Raw genomic sequence first — 21,091 nt, forward strand, 5'->3', positions numbered from 1 at the left:
GCTAGATCGGCAATGCCGGACTCGGAAGCTTCTGAATAATACTGCGTATGGAACTGCTCTTCCAACTGCTTCCAAGACCGGATGGAGTCTGGTGGCAACGAGGTGTACCATCCGAAAGCCAATCCCGTGAGGGACTGTGAAAAGAACCTCACGCGTAGCTGATCCGACACTGAAGCCGGTCCTAATTGTGCCAAATATCGGCCGACGTGCTCGATGGAGCTGGAGCCATCTGATCCACTGAATTTGGAGAAGTCAGGGAGCCGATATTTAGGTGGCAGCGGGATCATCTCGTACTCGTCGGGGTACGGCTTGGAATAGCCGATTGCCCTTCTTTTCGGCATCATGCCGAACTGGTCTCTCAGTATGGTACTGATCTGATCATTGTCAGGCTGTAGGAGTTGCACTCTGAAGATTCGCCGGGGTGGCGTACTTAGCCAGCCATGTTTGCTTTTCCAGCTCTGAGCCAACTGCAGGAGCTGGGCTCGGGAGTTTCTTCGGGGTGGCGTACTTAGTTAGCCACGTCTGCTTCTCAAGCTCTATTGCTGACGCTCCTCCTGTTTGCGCCTGAGTCCCTGACGTCGTGGCCTGGTTTGAAAGTGGCCAGTTGCCACAATCTGGCACATACGTGCACGCGTATCCTTGGGGGACCTCCTTAGGCGCCTCAGCCAAGAACTGGTAGTCACTAGGGTCACCACCGATCTTGTAGACGACAAACGCCGGTGTAGCCGGCACTTCAACTGGTGCTGCCAACGCATATGGCAGCGGTGGACGGGACTGGAGTGGCAACTCTCCCTGATGCGTCCCGAGAGCTGGTCCTGACGGCGAGTACTGGTGGCTCATGATCTCCTGGATCACGCGAAGAGCGACACGCTCCAACGTGTTGACCAGGTTCTCAGAGTGGCGGTGTAGCGAGTGAGCCACCAGGTAGTTGATCTCCTGCCGCAGGGACCTGGTGCGTTCCTCCGACGGGGCAGAGAGGTCTATCCCATCGAGTGCACCTTGCGGTGAGAATCCCTTCCATCTGATGCCATGGGAACGGGTTCTCTGAAAAGAGCCGATGAGGTCGGCTTCGAGGGTGACTTTGATCTCGTCATACCTCTTCTTGAGCTCGTCGGGTAGCTCCTCGTAGGTAACTGGCGTGCCGTCCGCCATCTCAGATGTAGATGGCGATGTGGTTGATGTAGATGATTGTCCCACCGGGCGTGCCAGAATGTGTTGACTGCCAAAACCCACCGGCGGGCAGCGGCTTGTCAACACTGTAGAGCCGGGAAGAGCCTAGAGCTGCGGCTGGCTGAGACCCCTCCGAGCGACGGCCCGCAATGCTCTTCTGGTCACACGCGGCGATGCGAAGTGCAAGGGCGTGCCACCTGACCTATACCTGGTCAGGAAGGTGATGGGGATGCCTCGCTTAGTTCCTGCAGGGCATACACGTAAACATTAAATACGAGCCTCGATCGGCTCTCAGGTTATCCTGTGAATCGGCTCAAGGAGCCGATCCACCCATGATTCGTACGGGGTGCACGAACATATGGTGGTCCTGCTTGATCAAGATAAAGCTAATGAGATCTACGACGATTTAGGGTTTTCACCGCATAATCGGATCATCCTACTCACGATTGGGCCTCGCGGCCACGCACGGTGATCGTAAGCCGATCCTAGACAAGGCCTAAAAACCAACACGAGGTTGATCCCCGGAACATCCTGTCTAGGGCCAACGAACGCCACCCTACGTGCCGCTGGATCCTCCAACCCTTTGTAAGGCCTAACTATTGCAGATATTAAACTAATCCTTGCAGAACAAGGAGCAATCGTAACGGATCAGATCTACTAAATAAAGATCAAGCGGGGTGCCGCCCCCACACCTGAGATAGGTGTGAGGGCGGCTAGACATGCAAGGGTTGCACTACGTAAGCATGTTATACGAAGAACTATGCTAACCCTAACACATCTATGATAACTACGTTGCTCGCCATCAAAGACGCTTCAGTACGAGCAACGCATGAACAACGTGGGGCTTGTGCTGCCTAGATCGCAAGATGCGATCTAGGCAGCATGTCGCTACGATAGAAACCCTCGAGACGAAGGAGTTGGCGATGCGCCGAGATTGGTTTGTTTTGGGTTGAACGTGAGTTGTTGTTTATTCCATAAACCCTAGATACATATTTATAGTCCAGGGGACTTTCTAATTCGGACGTGCACCTAACCGTGCACGAGTAAAAACTCTAACTTCTAATCTAAGATGCGATCTATTGTATTACAGATACATGGGCAATTTAGCCCAACTTCGAGTATAAGGCCGATTCTTGTTCTTCCTTCTATGTATATCTTCAAGTTTATCTCAATCATGGCCCACCTCTTGACTCGGTCAAATTCTGGTGATAACAAATACCGGGCGAAAAAAAATGATATAAAGAAAGAAAGCACAATGTGCACTGAAGAAAATATATGAAGACAGCTTGCGATCAAAATGATGATCATGGATACATAAATATATGCCAAAGAAGAAGCTCCTCCATAGTGGATTATGGGGGAGCAATCAGCAAAACTTGATCAAGCAAGTAAAATAAGAAATACCTTCCATCCTAAAGCAGTCAAGTTCTTCATCATCTAACTCAAGTGGAATAAGTAAGACTAAGGTTTGTTTTTGATAGGATTTCTCTTTTTACCGATCACTTGTTGTTGTTTGGTGACCGGGTTTATATTATAATTGTCAGTACTATCAAGAGGGCTCTCGAATAAGTAACTTTATCGTACTGTTCGGAGAAAGTTTAAACCCTTGCATGCTTTGCATCATCCTTCTTGGTTGTTTTTGGTTCTTAAATATTTTAGAGCTTTTGTTCATTCTCATGACAAGCACTAGTTCATCGAACACGGATTTCGTATGACAAACTTGTTGCGTTTTCGAGTTTGGTGTTTTTTCCTGGTTCTTCGTATTAAGAGGTGGAAAAATCTACCCCACTTGTTCTCAATTTTTCACTTTTTTGGGTTAGCTCTTGTCTTCCTCTTTCTAAACTGTAGTAGTGGTCGAGGTACCGCTCAGGTACCGTCGCTTTGGAAACATGGTGGTTGTAGCACAAGGTCCCGTGTCGCTTGCGGTACCGTCAAGGACACAGAAATCACATAACATGTCATGGTACCTCAACCGGTAGTACTGTTCAACGAATCCGATGTGTGATTTAAGCTTAATGGTATTTGAGTACCGTTCATGCGCGAAGCTGCACATAACGGCGAGATTTCGTGTGGACCTATTTAAGACCTTTCTTCTTCTCCATGGGCTGGAACTGTTTCCTATTCACTCTCTCCATTGTTTACCTTAAAGAGCTTGCCCTATAAATTCCTCCCATAAGTTTTAAATGTTTTTGATGGAAAAGACAAAGGTGATCTAGATTTACTACTCCACCAATCAAAAGCTTCTCCTGATGAGGGAAATTTACTAGATCCAGATCTGGAGTTCTTTGTGGATTTCCTCCTTTGCATTTTCTCCCCTATTCCCCCATAACGATTTTGTTTAACATTCTCTTGTTTTTTTAAGGGATCACCTTTGTTAAGGGAAGTCAATCTTCTTTTTCTTCATTCTCTTTCCTACAAGTAAGTAAAAAAATCGTAGTAATAAAAAAAGCTGGCATCACACCAAGCAAAAAATCATAAGGAAAATGTAACATCACACCATTGTACATGCCCCTAGTGAGCTAAAATAGCCTACTAAGACTTCTTACATTTTGGAAGGAGTAGTGTATAATCATTTTGTACTAGCAGTAAAATGACGGACAAGTCTACATGCACACATTATATCATATAACATCAAAAAAGAGAAGTTATATGCCCCTCCTCTGGTCTTTTGCTTTTGGATTTTCTCCTTTCCCTTTTCTTCGCCATCCATCTGACACAACAAAGTAAATCCTACCAAACATTTTATGAAGAAAGCAAACACAATTTTAAAAAGCTAAACGATACCAGATTACAGCATTTTTCCCTTTTGCCTTTGTTTATTATATTGGTTATAAACAAAGTGAATTTGTCATTTTGTACACAAACACCTCATTATCACTATGAACGAACCGAAGATGTAAATGCACTACAACTCACAGAACTGAGCTCAAAACCAATATGACATTCCAGACCGTAATTCCACATCATCTATGCTCAACAAGAATAGCTCTCACTAGGAAAAGAATGGCACGGGAGGTGCAACCAAAAAGTACAATGGAACACATCGACTCTGCCACACATGTATAGCTGATGATAACCAATCCCCTTGCCCGGTTACACGGGTGCTGAATCTAGATACGACAGGGGTCCAGGGAGCAACTAGAGGAGCAAAAACGATTTTACTAGGATGCGTATCCTGACTCACAAAAGATCACAGCCGCTGCTACTTGCGCTCTACACGAGCCATGTCGGAACCAGGGCGTGCTGTCTAACTCGATGCTGAGGCCTGCGACATTTGCGTCTTGACAGCCTCCTTGTACGTCTTGTGCTGGTAGGTCAACGTCGTCTCCAGCAGATCCTTGAGAGGGGTCTTTGGGTTCCACCCTGCAGTTTAGTCAGCACGATCTGGAGATTATATACTGCTAGCTGGGGAGGATAAACATAAGCCAGAGCATGCTGTTGCAGAGAGTGCTGATACCTAGCTGCTTGTTGATCAGGGTCATGCTGGGGATTCTCTTGTCGCTGTCATCATACCCTTCACCGTAGAACTGTTGCGCGCTCACATCAATCACAGGTTCCTCTAGTGGAGGCTCTCCTGAGACGTTAGCATAGACCTGCAGATGAATGCAGCAATGAGAAATTCAGAACCAACACAGGTTAAAGAACATACAGATGCTATTGCTGTGTCCATGTTGACATACCTCTGTCATCATCTCAGCCAATTCCCTAACTGTGACTTCATTGTTGGGGTTACCAACATTGAAGATATGACCGTTGGCTCGAGCAGGGTTTTCCTTTTGACACGTAAAAGAATACAGAGATTAAGTTCCACAGATGCAGTAAACAATAACATCAGCTAACAAACCAACCATAAACAGAGAATACGTACAATCATCAAAACAACAGCTTCAATGGCATCCTTGATGTAAAGAAAAGTTCTCTGGACCTCGCCGCCATCAACAAGCTTCAGGGGCTCTCTGCGGAGAAGATTCTGCAAATACATTGGCAGCATACTATCCTTTGAGAAGACTAGACATAGGGCAATGAAGGTGTCAACTCTGAGCAAGGAACAAATCAACATACGTTACTGAAGCAGGCCAAAACCCGAGGAACACCCTCGCTGGGACCATCAACGCCGGGAATGAAGTCCATCCTTGGTCCAATCCAATTGAAAGGCCTCACAATTGTGAATTCGAGGTCATTTTCTGCACCTTCGGCTGGTAGAAACTCAAAAGATGCACAGTTAGAAGGAGAGGTTAAGTGTTGCTAATGGCAGAATTAACTAAAGCTATTCCACTCACCAAATATAAGCCTCTCAATAAGCTGCTTTGCGCATGCGTAGGACCATCTCTGTTTCACGATTGGACCAAAAATGCAGGGTGACTCATCTTCTGTCAGCACAAAAAATTCAGGTTCCTGATTGAAAGGTAAAGGAAAAAAACGTCAGATATGGTCAAACAAATGTGATCGCTACATAGTGAACTAGAACATTTTGGCAAATCAAACCATTTTCATGCAGTTAGCCTGGGTATACCATTGCTGCAAAGATAACAGGCTTGGCAAACACCAAATCAAAGGAACAACAGATAACAGCATACTTAAATAGGGAAGCCAAGAGATATCAAACAAATTATCGTTTAGTGCTGCAAGGGTTTTACTAGTTAGGAGTACTTAAAGCTGAAAGCTCCAACTGAACTAACATATAAAAATAGCAATAAGAAAAAGCCAGTTCCTCATGACAGCATGCTTTCTAAATTACTACATCCACTTGCAGAGCAATGTGCAGTGACAGCCTAACATAGCTTGAACAACTAAGTATTGTCAAGCTAAAAAAGGATGACAGCATACCCTCATACATCTAGTCCTGTAAGTTAATATATAATCGTACTGGACAATTTAGACAGGTTAACTAATGAGCAACACGCAATCCACTCCCATAATTCAGGTACCAACACTGAAATCTATGTCTAGTCAAACGCTGCTCTACCTCGAAAGTCAAGACATTCCATAATCTTAAGCACCAAACCACCATTACAGGTCATGATCCAGTGCCAACCAACAAGCCTTTACCTAGAAAAATCTACTCCCAACCAACACCAAATCTAGCCCAACACTGTATTGTAAGTACAGTACTACACAAAAACATAATAATTGCAGCTGAACATCACAATCTAGCAACCTGCACTAGCTTGATTCCACCTCAATTGAACACAATCAAATCTGTTCGTTTATTCAACCAACCAAAAAAGGGTCAACGTACTTCATAGTAGAGTAGTTCAGATACTACCACATTATCCACAAACAAATGTCACTTAGTGAGATGTACACAAGTGCAGACATTCTGAGCAGGGGATCACCTCATAAATCTAGTCCCAGAAGTTACCATATAACATACTGGATGATCAACAGAGATTAACTAATGAACAACACATGAAAAAGAAGACTAAAAATTAATGTGTGCAGTCAAAGTCTGCTCATCCTGCAAAGTCAAGACATTCCAAAAAATAATGTTTACCAAACCACCATTACAAGACATGATCCCAGTGCCAGCCCACAAGGCTTTACGACCAATAATCCACTCCCAACTAACACCAAATCTAGCCCAACATTTTATTATAAGTGCTGTAGTACACAAAGACAGAATAATTGCAGCTGAACATCACAATCTAGCAACCTCCACCAGGTCCATTCGACCTAAATCCGATCAATTATAGTTTATTCAACCAACCAAAAATGGGTCAACCTACTTCGGAGTTGAGTCATATAGTAGCACATTATCCAGAGACAAATGTCACTCAGTTCAGTGACATACACACCAAGTACAGATATTCTTCGGAGAAAGAATTTGTCATCACCTTGCGGAGGGGGTGATCCTTGGGGAGGAAGCTGCCGACGGTCTTGCCGTAGACCTCACACGTGGAGAAGTGGATCAGACGCTTGCTGTTCTCCGAGCAGTACTTGACCTGCAAACAGGGCACGAACACGTGACGCTGAGACATTCGCCGCCTGGGGATTGGTTGTGGCCTTGTGGGAGTGAGCGTGCGTGCGTACCACTGGGAGCGCGTCGATGAAGTTGCTGTAGATGGTGTCGAGCGGCCGCGTGTTGTAGTCCGCCGGCGTGCAGATCGCCGCCAGGTTTATCGTCTTCGCAGATCCAACCGACACGAAAGCAGGCGAACAGAATCGTCAATAGCTTGCCAGAATTTCAGGGACAACGAACGCGCAATTCGCTCCGGAATCGGCGAACATATTGTCAGATAAATTGCACAAAATCCGGAGCTAATATTCCAGTTAGTGCGAGGCAATCCAATCCGGCGCGCGCCATTAGAGAGAGAGAGAGGAGGGAATGCGGCGGGGGGGAAGGTACCAGATCGGCCATCTTGATGAGGCCCTCGAGTCGGGAGTCGTTCTTGATGTTGAGGCGGTGGAAGGAGATGCGTCCGGCGAGGTGGGGCGGGGCCGGGTCGACGAGGTGGCGGATCTTGTCGCAGTAGACGTCGACGGCGAGCACGGTGTGGGGGGTCTCGGCCATGAGCTTCTCGCAGAGGTGGGAGCCGATGAAGCCGCCGGCGCCGATCATGCAGATGGTGAGCGGCGCCACGGGCGCGCCGTCCAGATCCACCCTGCCGCTGGCCGGCGGTGCCGGGGCAGAGGACGACGACATGGTGCGCGGCCGGCGGTAGCGCGGCGCGGTCGGACGGTGTGTCGGATCCGGCGGTCGGAATGCGCGTGGGGATTTGGGCTGGATTGGATTAATCGGCGGCGATGCCGGTGGGCGATGAGGTAGGGGAGGAGGAGGGTGGTGGTATTTAAGGGAAGGACTGGAGTGGGCATAGAGAGAATGGTGTGGGCCCACTGCCCAGATCGAGATCCACTGCTCTGTGGGTCCTCTCCTCCCTCGTTTCCTCATTATCTTTTCTATAGAAAAAATTGCTTACTTTTCTTCCTTGATTTCAGATTTGATTTCATTTGGTTTTGTACTTCAGTTCCAAGACATCTTAGTATTTCATTCCCTCTAAAAATAACTCTCCAAAAATGGGTTAAATGGCAAGTCTTAAAGCAACTCCATCCATCCCATGATATTTCACCATGACGGTTGGGACGGGGAGGGCTTGGGCCTGATTTTTCGCCCTGATGGTTAGGCCAGGAAGTTTGTGGGCCTAGGATTTCTACATCAGGATATGCTAGGCCCGACCTGAGAAATGCCTAGGTATAGCCACCGATGAGCTATATCGGGTAGAAAAGAGTTTCGGGAGGCCGCGGCGGTGGGCTTCAATTGCGCAATTCACAACGACAGTCCTTGACGAGCTCTAGCTGCGACGTGAAACGATTTGACTAAATTTCGTGCAAATTAATAAACCTTGGTTGATTTTGATGGATTTTACCAAATATCATTTGAATCTATGAGACAGTTGCAAGTAAACATCATGTGGGTCATAGGTCGATTTGGTAAAATTTCTATACAAGTGGCCAAATCTCTGGTAGAGGTTGCATTTTAGGAAGGCGGCGGGAAATCAATTATATGGCTATGTGAAGCAAGTTTTGAAATAAAATGATGGTGAATTTGATAGAGAAAAAAAGGAGCCTCAGAGAGTACGTATAATGGACATAGAAACTTCAACTTCATCCAATAGAGATGCAAGTGGGTCTTCTTAGTTTTAAGAAGATGATCTAATTGTTGTGGTGACATCATCATTTTGTAAAAGTTAGCTCAAAAATCTTACACTAATTAAAATACCCTTGCTTTGACCCTTTTTTGAACATGGAGATTTTATTAATTTAGGAGCATTTTACACATAGGAGCATGCACTTAGGCATGGGGAATACTGATGTTACATCAGTGTTTTGACAAACTCTAGTAGGAGAGTTTAGACTTCTGAAATATGAATATCTGCCCTGAAGCTTAAGAGCGAGCTTGGCCTGATGGTCAACTTTGAAATTGAGGCTTCTCGATATGTGGAAGATTCGGGTTGCATTGAAGGAAGAGTTGGTCACTATACCTGCAAGGATGGCCTAATCATCCCGTGACTGAAAGGACACGGATGTCGCCTAGAGGGGGGTGAATAGGCGATTTAAAACTTTTACGAGATGGGCTTAACAAATGCGGAATAAAACTAGCGTTTACTTTGTCAAGCCCAAAACCTATATACTATGGTTCACCTATGTGCACCAACAACTTATGCTAAGCAATACAAGCAAGTATGTGATAGCAAGATATATATAACTTCAAGCACGATGGCTATCACAAGGTAAAGAGTAAAGAGCTCGGGTATAGAGATAACCGAGGCACGTGGGAGACGATGATTTATCTCGGAGTTCACACTCTTGCGAGTGCTAATCTCCGGTGGAGAGGTGCGTTTGCTTAGTGCTCCCGAACGCCACAAGAGGCTCACCTTGAGGTGTGGTTGCTCGATGCACACCAACGCCACAAAGGCCTCACCCCAAGATGCGGTACTCACACCACACACCGAACGCCACGAAGGCGCCTCACCTAAATCTCCGGTGACCCTCGCACACAGGCCTAGGTCATGGTTCCACTAAGGGATTTCCTTCGAGGCGGAAACCGGGCCTTACACAAAGATTGGAGCACACATCCACAACTTAATTGGAAGCTCCCAACAAATCGCCACAAAGGCCTAGAATCCGTCTAGGGTTCCAAGAACCCAAGAGTAACAACCTTCTTGCTTTTACCACCACGAATCACCGTGGAGAACTCAAACCGATGCACCAAATGTAATGGCAAGAACACCACAAAGATGCTCAAGTCCTTCTCTCTCAAATTCCAACAAAGCTACAAAAGCTATTGGGGGAATAAGAGAGGAAGAAAAAATAAGAGGAGGAACACCAAATTTCTCCAAGATCTATATCTAGTGGATTCCCTTCACACAGAGAGAGATTTGATTGGTAGGAATGTAGATCTAGATCTCCTCTTCCTTTTCCCTTAAAAAGATTCAAGAAGCATAGGAGGAGTAGAGAGAAAGGGAAGCTCTCAAGGTCAACAATGGTGGAGAGCACAAAGGGGAAGAGGTAGCTGCCCAAGGAGGAAGAAGGGGGTCTTAAATACCCCCTCCCATCGAAATATGACCATTTGGGTCAGCTCAGGCCGGATTTTTCGGGCCGGATATTTGCAAAATATTCGGGGCCCGAAAATCGGCTAAGAACATGAGAAAACATGCCCATGGATGGGGGCCGGACATTTGGCCGGATATTTGGCCGGATTTTCCCAAAAACTGGATTTTTCGAGGGGGGCGGATTATCCGTCCCAAACTTGGGCCGGAATATCCACCCCCCTGAAAACTGGCAGAAACATCAAACTGAAACGGGTATAACTTTATCATCCGGACTCCGATTTTGATGATCTTGGGCTTGTTTTAAAGCTAGGAACAAGCTCTACAAGATCATGCAGGAAACCATCATGTTCCAACAAGGGAGGATAGAAAAAAATGATGAAAGGTTTGACCTATCTAAAAAAGACATACCGGTAAAACCTCCAATCTTGAAAATGCAACAAGTTGCCCATGCAAAAACCATTTTCGATGAACTAGAGCTTGTCATGAGAATAAGAACAAGCTCTAAAACATAACATGGATGAATGGATCGTAGCGAACAAGAGGGGGGGTGAATGGCGCTACGTCAAGTTTTAGTCTTTTTCAAGTTTTATGCAACGGAAGGTAAAGGTGTGACTTTTAGCAAAGGGGGTGATCCTACAATGAATATCGGACGAGTGCAACAAGTAAAGGAATCAACAAGATAACGAGAGTAAGGAGCGAGACAACCGGGGGGCGCGAGGCGAGTCGAGGTTTGTTTCCCGTAGTTCCTTCCACTAAAGGAAGTACGTCTGCGTTGAGTAGGTGCTAGTCTCACACAAGAGACTAGGCGGCCACACCACGAAGGAAGGCCTCACCCTCTTCCTCGAGAGAGCTCCACGGAGGTGCTCTCCCTCTTCCACTAAGGCACCGGTCGAGGCGGTGATTCCTTCACAAGGTTGGGGCGAGCTCCACACACAAGGATGCTCCCAACACCCTATGGATCTAGTACATCACCAAGCTAGACTCCATAGCTGCACATCTCCAATGCTCCACCATAGGAATCCATCACCAATGCTCCACCATAGGAACTCTTCCAATGCTCCACCAAAGGAACTCTCCAATGCTCCACCAAAGGACCTCTCCAATGCTCCACCAAAGGAACTCTTCTCCAAGATCCACCAAAGGAACCCTACCACCAAGATCCACTAAGGAATAGCTAGTATTTGTGAAATCTCTTTTGGTAGAACTATAGATCGGGGTCTCCTCCACCTATCCTCAAAGTTTGGGCAAGATTGGTTGGAGGGGGAAGGAGATCCTCAAGGATTAAGCTCAGCAACAATGGAGGAGAGAGAAGGGGAAGAGATAAAATCGTGTTGGGGAAGAAGGGGCCCTTAAATAGGCTCCTCCAAATCCAACCGTTATGCCCAGATTTGGCCTAAGCGGTACTACCGCTTTGGGGTAAGCGGTACTACCGCTCTGAGTTCGAATTCGATCCAGATCTGGTCAAAGGACACAGAGCGGTACTACCGCACGAGGTACCGCTCGTGGTACCGCAATAGGGTCCAGACCCATCGGACTCGAAGCGGTACTGTGGCGGTACCAGGCGATCGCCGTAACTCGGTTCACGGTACCTAAGCGGTACCTTGAGCGGTACTACTGCTCGTGAGCGGTACTACCGCTCCAGTGCTCGCAGAGGTACCGCAGCGTGTTTCTCGGAGGGCAACTCAAGACAGACTCGGAGCGATCGACAGCGGTACCTATAGGGGTAGCGGTACTACCGCTACAGGTACCGGTAGTACCGGCCTGGCTAAATCTGGTTTTCTTCCCTTTTTCTCTCCAACTTTGTTACCTCACTAAACACACACAAAACCAGAAAACCTATCAACTACGCTTCAGTCTTCTGATCTTGACGCGTCCGGCGAGGTCATCGTGTACTTGCAAATCTAACAATGATACTCAAGGCACACGGTGAGATTACTCAAGTGTTGTCATCAAACACACAAAACTTGGGGTGTGAATTTTGCTCTTACAATCTCCCCCCTTTTTGGTGTTTGATGACAACACAAGAGTTGACAATAACAAATGATATTATGATGAGAACATTAGATTTGCAAAAACTCGACGGAGCTCCCCCTACACATGTGCATATCATGAATATGTATTTGAATACAAATACACATGTTATAGAGACATCACTCCCCCTAGTTTTTACAAACCAAGCACATATGCAACATAGATAGATGACATGTTCAAGAGGCATATGTACAATATGGAGGCAACATAAGATCATATACGGAGATTTGGGTGAAGTTATCATACCATAGACTTGAGAATACCCAAACTCACAATAGGATGCCTCCATAGGGTTGTTGATGTAGCCATAAGACAAGATAAGCAACTAGAACCAAACGGCTACAAACAACAAAGGTCTCCATCCACCTAGGAACTTCTCCCCCTTTGGCATCGGAACACCAAAAAGGAGGGTAACGAAACTAGAGAGATGGAGAAAAAGAACATACAACCAAGCTTGCAAAAATCACGAGAAAACAAGCTTGATGGAGGTTCTTAAAACAAGAAGAAGAAAGCAAAGAAGAAAGACAAAACAAGGTCATGAAGAACCGAAAAACCCTCAAGGAGGGGGTGTTGGTGGCCGAAGCCACCGTGTAAGAGTATAGTAGTTGTGAGGTCGCATAGATGTATCTAGGACTCACGGACTACAACTCAACATGAAGCTCATAAGTCACTTAATTGACAAATAGCAAATGTTTTGGATTTCTTTATGCATTATGGGGGGAGTGATAGCTCAATGGATTTAAACCGCACTCCCCCTATGTCTATGCGTGCCTTTCATCTAGATATGATGGTAAGATTGGTATGTGCGCACGACGGCCAAGCAAAGTTCGACGGATCAATGATATTTAGCTCATGCCTCAACTCAATAAAGCGCTTCTCATCCAAGGGCTTCGTGAAGATGTCCGCCAATTGCTCCTTGGTGCTAATATAGGATAGTACAATATCTCCGCGAGCAATGTGGTCCCGGATGAAGTGGTTCCGTATCTCAATGTGCTTCGTCTTGCCATGAAGAACCGGATTGTAGGCGATCTTGATTGCGCTCTCATTGTCACACAAAAGAGGCACCTTGCTATACTCGAGTCCATAATCCCGCAAGGTTTGCCTCATCCATAAGATAGCACAACTACTTGCCGCGGCAATGTACTCGGCTTCCGCGGTGGAGACGGAGACACAATTTTGCTTCTTCGAGGACCAACACACCAAAGATCTCCCAAGAAAGTGACATGCTCCGGAGGTAGACTTCCTATCAATCTCGTCGCCCGCCCAATCGGAGTCGGTGAAACCAACCAAAGCAAAGTCCGTGTCCCTTGGGTACCATAGTCCGAAGTGTGGGGTATCAACTAAATATCGAAAGATCCTCTTGACCGCCACAAGGTGGCTTTCCTTCGGACTTGCTTGAAACCGTGCACACATACCAACGCTCAACATTATATCCGGGCGAGAGGCACAAATGTAGAGAAGCGAACCTATCATCGAACGGTAGAGCTTGGTATCCACCGCCTTGCCGCCCTCGTCAAGAGTGAGTTGACACTTGAGTTGCATCGGAGTTCCGATCCCCTTGGCGTCCTTCATATCAAAGCGCTTGAGCATGTCTTGGAGGTACTTTGCTTGATTGATGAAGGTGCCTTGTCGCATTTGCTTGATCTCGAATCCAAGAAAGTACTTGAGTTCACCCATCATTGACATCTCAAACCTATTTGTCATCAACATAGCAAACTCATCGTTGAATTTTGTGTTAGTAGAGCCAAATATGATGTCATCTACATAGAGTTGGCATACGAAAAGCTCCCCATTGACCTTCTTAGTAAAAAGAGTGGGATCGATTTTCCCCACTTGGAAACCACGGTCTTCAAGCAACTCCTTGAGATGCTCATACCAAGCTCTAGGAGCTTGTTTGAGACCATATAGGGCCTTTTTGAGCTTGAAGACATGGTCCGGGAAATGGGGGTCCTCGAACCCTGGGGGTTGCTTCACATATACTTCCTCATGTAGAGGACCATTAAGAAAATCACTCTTAACATCCATTTGTTGCAACTTAAAGCCATGATGTGAGGCAAAGGCCAAAAGGATACGGATGGACTCGAGCCTTGCAACGGGTGCAAAGGTTTCACCAAAGTCCACGCCTTCGACTTGAGAATAGCCTTGTGCCACCAATCTTGCTTTGTTGCGGATGACCGTGCCACTTTCATCTTGCTTGTTCTTGAAGATCCACTTGGTGCCGATAACATTGCGGCAATGATCGGGTCGCTTCATGAGAGTCCATACATCATTCCTCTTGAAGTTGTTGAGTTCCTCTTGCATTGCATTCAACCAATCGGGATCTTTGAGAGCATCATCAACTTTGAGTGGTTCCACTCTAGAGACAAAGGCATGGTGCGCACAAAAGTTTGCAAGTTGCCTCCGAGTGGTGACATTTCTCTTTAGATCACCAATGATGTTTTGCAAGGAATGAGACTTGAGACGCAAGTGTCTTGTAGTAGGATCTTCACGGCGAGTGTCGGCTTGAGGAGATGGTTCTTGTGAGTCCTCTTGGCCTTCATCACGGTTTAGGTCCTCGCCTTGACCTCCATTGTTGTTGAAAGAGGCAACTTTTTCATGAGATCCGGACGGCTCGGGGGTATAGGGAATATCATTGTCCATGAAGATTGTCCCCGAACCATTCGGAGAAGAACTTGAAGCTTGACCTTGGTCACTTGATGTTGGGTGTTGAGGTAGACGAGCTTGCGGTGTATGTTGTTCTTGAGCTTGTTGAGGTGAACTTGGACTTGATTGTTGTTGTAGATGTCGAGGTTGATCTTGAGGTTGAGGTTGAACTTGAGGTTGTTGTAGAGGTTGACTTGCATTTGTTAGATCAACGGAAGAATCTTGGCCTTGTGGTGTAGATGGCTCCACTTGGGTGGAACTTGGTCCTTCCCCGGTACTCATAGAAGGTAGCGTTTGAGGTAGGCGAATGCCTACACCCATCCTTCCTATGGTATCCGGGGGAATTGCATCTCCTTTCTCACAAGAAGCACTTCGCTCCTCCAAAGATCTATCATCTTCATCGAACGTCACATCACAAGATTCTACAACACGTCCACTTGACTTGTTGAAGACTCTATAGGCGTGAGAGTCCGTAGCATAACCAACGAAAATTCCTTCTTGATCTCTTGAATCGAACTTGGATAGGCGCGTGTCCTTGATAAGTATGTAGCATTTGCATCCGAAGACCTTGAAGTATGACACATTAGGCTTGTTGCCAGTGAGGATCTCATATGGTATCTTCTCAAGACCTTTGCGAAAGTAGAGGCGATTAGTAGCATGGCAAGCGGTAGAGATAGCTTCCGCCCAAAAATTGTAGTTGGACTTGTATTCCATCATCATGGTTCGAGCGGCTTCGATCAAGGTTCGATTCTTCCTTTCGGCGACCCCATTTTGTTGGGGAGTATATGGCGTGGAGTATTGGTGTTCGATTCCTTCCTCGTCGAGGAAGTCATCCAATGTGTAGTTCTTGAACTCCGTTCCATTGTCGCTCCTTATTGCGAGAATCTTATTGTCGTACTTGCGTTGAACTTGGTTGGCAAACTCCATCATGGTTCGTTGCGTCTCACTCTTGTACTTGAAGAAGAATACCCAACAATAGTGTGAATAGTCATCAACGATGACGAGGCAATACTTCTTTCCTCCAAGACTTTCATGAGATGGTGGACCAAAGAGATCGACATGTAGGAGCTCCAAGCATCTTGTGGTAGAGATGATAGTCTTGGCCTTGTGAGGAGCTCCATGCATTTTTTCCTTGTACGCAAGCCCTACAAACACGATCCTTGAAAAAAGAGACATCTTCTTTTAGTCCGAGAATGTGGCCACCCTTGTGGAGACTTTGCAAAGTCCTCATGTTGACATGGGCTAGTCGGCGATGCCATAACCAACCCTTGTCACCTTTGGCGAATAAGCAAAGAGCGGAAGACGTTGTCTTTCCAGAGAAATCGACAACATACAAACCATTCTCTACATATCCAACAAAAGCTACATTGAGTGTCTTGCTCCACAAGAGGACCACCATATGTTCATCAAAGAATGTGCATAGTCCCATACGAGCAATTTGATGAACGAAGAGTAAGTTGTAACCAAGGGTCTCGACAAGGAGGACATTCACAAGTGAGATGTCGGGTGTTACCACCACCTTGCCAAGACCCAATACCTTAGAGCACGTGTTGTCGCCATATGAAACGGTAGAGAGAGAAGGCACGAGGTCGACAACAATATCCTTGCTTCCGGTCATATGACTTGTGGCTCCACTATCAACCACCCATTTAGCGCCACCGGAAGCATAGTCCTACAAGGAATCAAGTCTTGGATTTAGGTACCCATTTTTCAATGGGTCCTAGCATGTTAGTAACAAGGGGTTTGGGAACCCAAATAGTCCAATCGACATTGTCCTTTTGAGGACCAATAAAGCGAGCACGAATATGTCCATAGTAATCAACAAAAAGAACATGAGAAGGGTTGTTAGAGCCGGCGAAACCCGTCGAGGCGGAGTTGGGTACTCCATCCCTTCTTGAGCTAGCATTGCTCCCTTCACGGTTGGTCTCCATGTTCTTCTTGTACATCTTCTTCTTGGACCTCCTCTTCCTCTTTCTCTTTGGCTTGATAGCCACTCCTCCTTCATTGCACGAGCCCTCTTTGGCTCCATCTTTAGCTTCAATGATTCCTTCCAAGTACTTGGCTTGAACTTGGAGTCTATCAACCTTGGCCTTCAAGCGATTGACTTCATCTTCATGCTCCGGGTGTGGATGGCAAATATCAAACACTTTAACCTCCTTTACCTTGTTCACCCGGAAGTGTTCCATCAAAGCTTCTTCTTGGAGAGCGTTCAACTTCATGAGCAAGCGCTTGTCATTTTCCATCTTGGCAATGTCGCTTTCATGAGTGCAACATGCGCGGTCCTTGCTCAAAGGAAAGTAGTCCTTCAAGGTTTCTTCTTGCATGGAGTTGATCTCCATGAGCTTGGCTTCCCTTCTCTTCAAGGCGGCTATTTGCTCCTCATGATCACAACACGTATCCTTCTCCTTGCTCATGCGGAGACACTCCACCAACGACTCTTCTTGCTTGCTACTCAAACTCAATATCTTGGCCTTGGTGATCTCAAGAGCGGCAATTTCTTCTTCATGGTTGCAACATGAGGTCTTCTCTTTGAACAAGCGGTAGTACTCATCCAAGACTTCTTCTTGAAGAGCATTGACTTCCAAGAGGAGAGCATTGTGCCTCCTCAAGGAAGTAACTTGATCCACAAGCTCATCATGGGAAGAATCGGGGTCTTCATCGTCTTTTGCTTTGTTGGCTTCCTCGAGCGAGAGCATCTTCTTCTTGAGGTCACCAACCAACTCAAGAGCATGGTCTCGGTCCTTGGTGAGACGTGAAACAATAGCTTCATTCTTGTCTTCAAGAACAATGACACTAGCTTCAAGAGACATGCGAAGATTCCTTTCATCATCAAGCTCCTCCTTGAGATTGGCAAGCTCAAAGGCCGCTTCCCTTTCCAACTTCTCCCTCTTCTCGATAAGATCTTGTGCCGCACCAAGTTGGGCTAAGAGAGCCCCAACATGAATCTTGGTGTCCCCCTTCATGTTAGTGAGAAAAGAATCCAAGGAATCCAAAACCCATAATCTCACGTTTAACGGTGAGACTAGTGGCATCATCAATATATGAGGCATTAGTCGAAGATGATGGTTTGGAAGGGGATTTTACCTCCGTGGATACCTTTGCCATGAGGCACCGTGCATTGTTGGTGACGAGGTTCTCATTTGGAGAGTAGAAGAGGGAGGTAGAGGGAGTGGAAATGGCGATGGCGGCCACTCCCTCTCCTTCCTTGTTGGAGTGCTTGTCCTCATGCTCTCCATCTTCATCGGAGGAGTACTCTTCTCGAATGATGAAGGCTTTAGGCTTCTTGTTGGAGGAGACCTTGTCGTCATCGGACCTTGGGGAGAACTTGGAGAATCCTTTGGAGAGTGGCTTGTACCTATCCTTTGGGATAAGCCTTCCACCATGATCTTCTCTTCTCTCAAACATACAATCCGCGACAAAATGATTCTTGTCACCGCAATTGTAGCATGTTCTTCCCTTTGTCCTTTCTCTTGGGCTCTTGGAGGGTCTTCTTGGAGAATCACGTGATCTTCTTGGTCTTGTGTTTGGGACATGTTTCCATCCCAAAACTTCTTGGCGGCGAGAGCCATGTGCTCATGGTAGTTGAGCTTGAGATCATCTGAACCCCACTCAACGGGATCCTCATCACTTTCACTAGCTTCATGCACCTTCATCTTCAATGCAAGGTTGGGCTTGCGGGAGTTGTGGGCGCGAGCAACAAGATCCTCGCATTCTTCTTGGAGATGTCCAAAGCAATGACTTCGCTAAGGACTTCATCGGATGTCATAGCACGGAAGGAGGCGTTTTGGCGGATGGCCGTCAACTTCACTTCCTCATAAGGGAGGAGAGCGTTGTAGAACTTGCGCTTGATCCAATGGTCATCTACGAACGTTGCTCCAAGATCTTGCATTTGTACGGCAAGAGTGATGAGGCGCCGATACATCTCTTCGGGGGTCTCTCCTTCAATCATGACGAAATTGTCGGCCATGTTGTTCACTTCATCAAAACGAGAGCTTTGGATGCTTGCATTGCCGAGGAAGAGCTTCTCAAGTTTGTCCCATGCTGCGGTCTTGGGCGAGCGGATATGAGCGCGGTCCTTCGGGGTGATGGCCATGTGAATCATGTTGATGGCGGTGGCGTTGAGTTGGTCATCCACCACATCTCTTCTTGTCAACTTCTTGGGATCTCGTGGTGAATAGCCCTCCTCAATGATACGCCAAAGCTCGGTAGAAGCGCTGCGCACATGTGAACGCATTAAGAATTGCCAATTCTCAAAGTTGTTTGACTCGAGTAACGGTGGTGAACCATGCGACAAGATATGCGGCATCGGTATCGGAACGTTGATGGTGTAATCATTTGGTGGTGGCACCGCATGATAACTCCCTTGACGTTCCTCAACCGGTGTGTCATCATCCTTCCCTTTTGTTGAAGTGCCGGTATCCCCAAGCCCTTCCTTTTGTGGATCTTTTGTCGCTTCCGCGACAAAATCAACAAGAGGAAGGGTGTTAGCTTTTGGTGGCGGATCCTCGGCACTTGCTTTTGGTGGAGGGTTGGGTTTTTGTACAACTAACTCCATCATCATCGCCTTCATTTGGGCAACGATGGATGACTCCAATTTCTTGAGGTCATCCAACGTAGCCGTCGTGGAATCGATGGGCGATGATGGAGCGGGTGGTACAAGGGAAGGTGACCCATTCTTATCCGACTCTTGTTCGGCCATTTCTTAGGCGGTAAAGCCCGAGCAAGAAAACCTTGCTCTGATACCACTTGAATGGATCGTAGCGAACAAGAGGGGGGGTGAATGGCGCTACGGCAAGTTTTAGTCTTTTTCAAGTTTTATGCAACGGAAGGTAAAGGTGTGACTTTTAGCAAAGGGGGTGATCCTACGATGAATATCGGACGAGTGCAACAAGTAAAGGAATCAACAAGATAACGAGAGTAAGGAGCGAGACAACCGGGGGGCGCGAGGCGAGTCAAGGTTTGTTTCCCGCAGTTCCTTCCACTAAAGGAAGTACGTCTGCGTTGAGGAGGTGCTAGTCTCACACAAGAGACTAGGCGGCCACACCACGAAGGAAGGCCTCACCCTCTTCCTCGAGAGAGCTCCACGGAGGTGCTCTCCCTCTTCCACTAAGGCACCGGTCGAGGCGGTGATTCCTTCACAAGGTTGGGGCGAGCTCCACACACAAGGATGCTCCCAACACCCTATGGATCTAGTACATCACCAAGCTAGACTCCATAGCTTCACATCTCCAATGCTCCACCATAGGAACCCATCACCAATGCTCCACCATAGGAACTCTTCCAATGCTCCACCAAAGGAACTCTCCAATGCTCCACCAAAGGACCTCTCCAATGCTCCACCAAAGGAACTCTTCTCCAAGATCCACCAAAGGAACCCTACCACCAAGATCCACTAAGGAATAGCTAGTATTTGTGAAATCTCTTTTGGTAGAACTATAGATCGGGGTCTCCTCCACCTATCCTCAAAGTTTGGGCAAGATTGGTTGGAGGGGGAAGGAGATCCTCAAGGATTAAGCTCAGCAACAATGGAGAGAGAAGGGGAAGAGATAAAATCGTGTTGGGGAAGAAGGGGCCCTTAAATAGGCTCCTCCAAATCCAACCGTTATGCCCAGATTTGGCCTAAGCGGTACTACCGCTTTGGGGTAAGCGGTACTACCGCTCTGAGTTCGAATTCGATCCAGATCTGGTCAAAGGACACAGAGCGGTACTACCGCACGAGGTACCGCTCGTGGTACCGCAATAGGGTACAGACCTTACTGGACTCGAAGCGGTACCAGGGCGGTACCAGGGCGGTACTGCCGTAACTCGGTTACGGTACCTAAGCGGTACCTTGAGCGGTACTACCGCTCCAGGTACTGCAGAGGTACCGCAGCGTGTTTCTGGAGGGCAACTCAGTACAGACTCAGAGCGGTACTGACAGCGGTACCTATAGGGTAGCGGTACTACCGCTACAGGTACCGGTAGTACCGGCCTGGCTAAATCTGGTTTTCTTCCCTTTTTCTCTCCAACTTTGTTACCTCGCTAAACACACACAAAACCAGAAAACCTATCAACTACGCTTCAGTCTTCTGATCTTGACGCGTCCGACGAGGTCACCGTGTACTTGCAAATCTAACAATGATACTCAATGCACACGGTGAGATTACTCAAGTGTTGTCATCAAACACACAAAACTTGGGGTGTGAATTTTGCTCTTA

At 46.9% G+C, this 21,091-nt stretch overlaps 1 protein-coding gene across 1 annotated transcript; it reads right to left on the bottom strand.

The window, feature by feature from the left end:
- Positions 1-4,091: 4,091 nt before the first annotated feature.
- Positions 4,092-7,940, bottom strand: LOC127346102 (UDP-D-apiose/UDP-D-xylose synthase). The gene is made up of 9 exons (XM_051372624.2): positions 7,517-7,940; positions 7,201-7,293; positions 7,005-7,112; positions 5,451-5,565; positions 5,233-5,366; positions 5,039-5,140; positions 4,851-4,943; positions 4,628-4,763; positions 4,092-4,533 (listed from the first exon to the last, which is right to left on the bottom strand). Exons 1-9 carry the CDS (start codon positions 7,811-7,813, stop codon positions 4,418-4,420), a joined length of 1,194 nt encoding a protein of 397 aa, XP_051228584.1. The 5' UTR covers positions 7,814-7,940; the 3' UTR covers positions 4,092-4,417.
- Positions 7,941-21,091: the final 13,151 nt, after the last annotated feature.

Source organism: Lolium perenne, chromosome 3, assembly GCF_019359855.2.
Source record: "Lolium perenne isolate Kyuss_39 chromosome 3, Kyuss_2.0, whole genome shotgun sequence".
In the NCBI taxonomy this organism is placed as follows: domain Eukaryota; kingdom Viridiplantae; phylum Streptophyta; class Magnoliopsida; order Poales; family Poaceae; genus Lolium; species Lolium perenne.

Bases quoted from the DNA above. Each gene is read 5' to 3' on its own strand.
- LOC127346102 (XM_051372624.2), bottom strand. From the start codon at position 7,813: ATGTCGTCGTCCTCTGCCCCGGCACCGCCGGCCAGCGGCAGGGTGGAT. The intron at 4,764-4,850 runs GTATGTCAACAT...ATTCATCTGCAG, and splicing joins TGGCTGAGATGATGACAGAG to GTCTATGCTAACGTCTCAGG. The intron at 4,534-4,627 runs GTATCAGCACTC...ACTAAACTGCAG, and splicing joins CCTGATCAACAAGCAGCTAG to GGTGGAACCCAAAGACCCCT.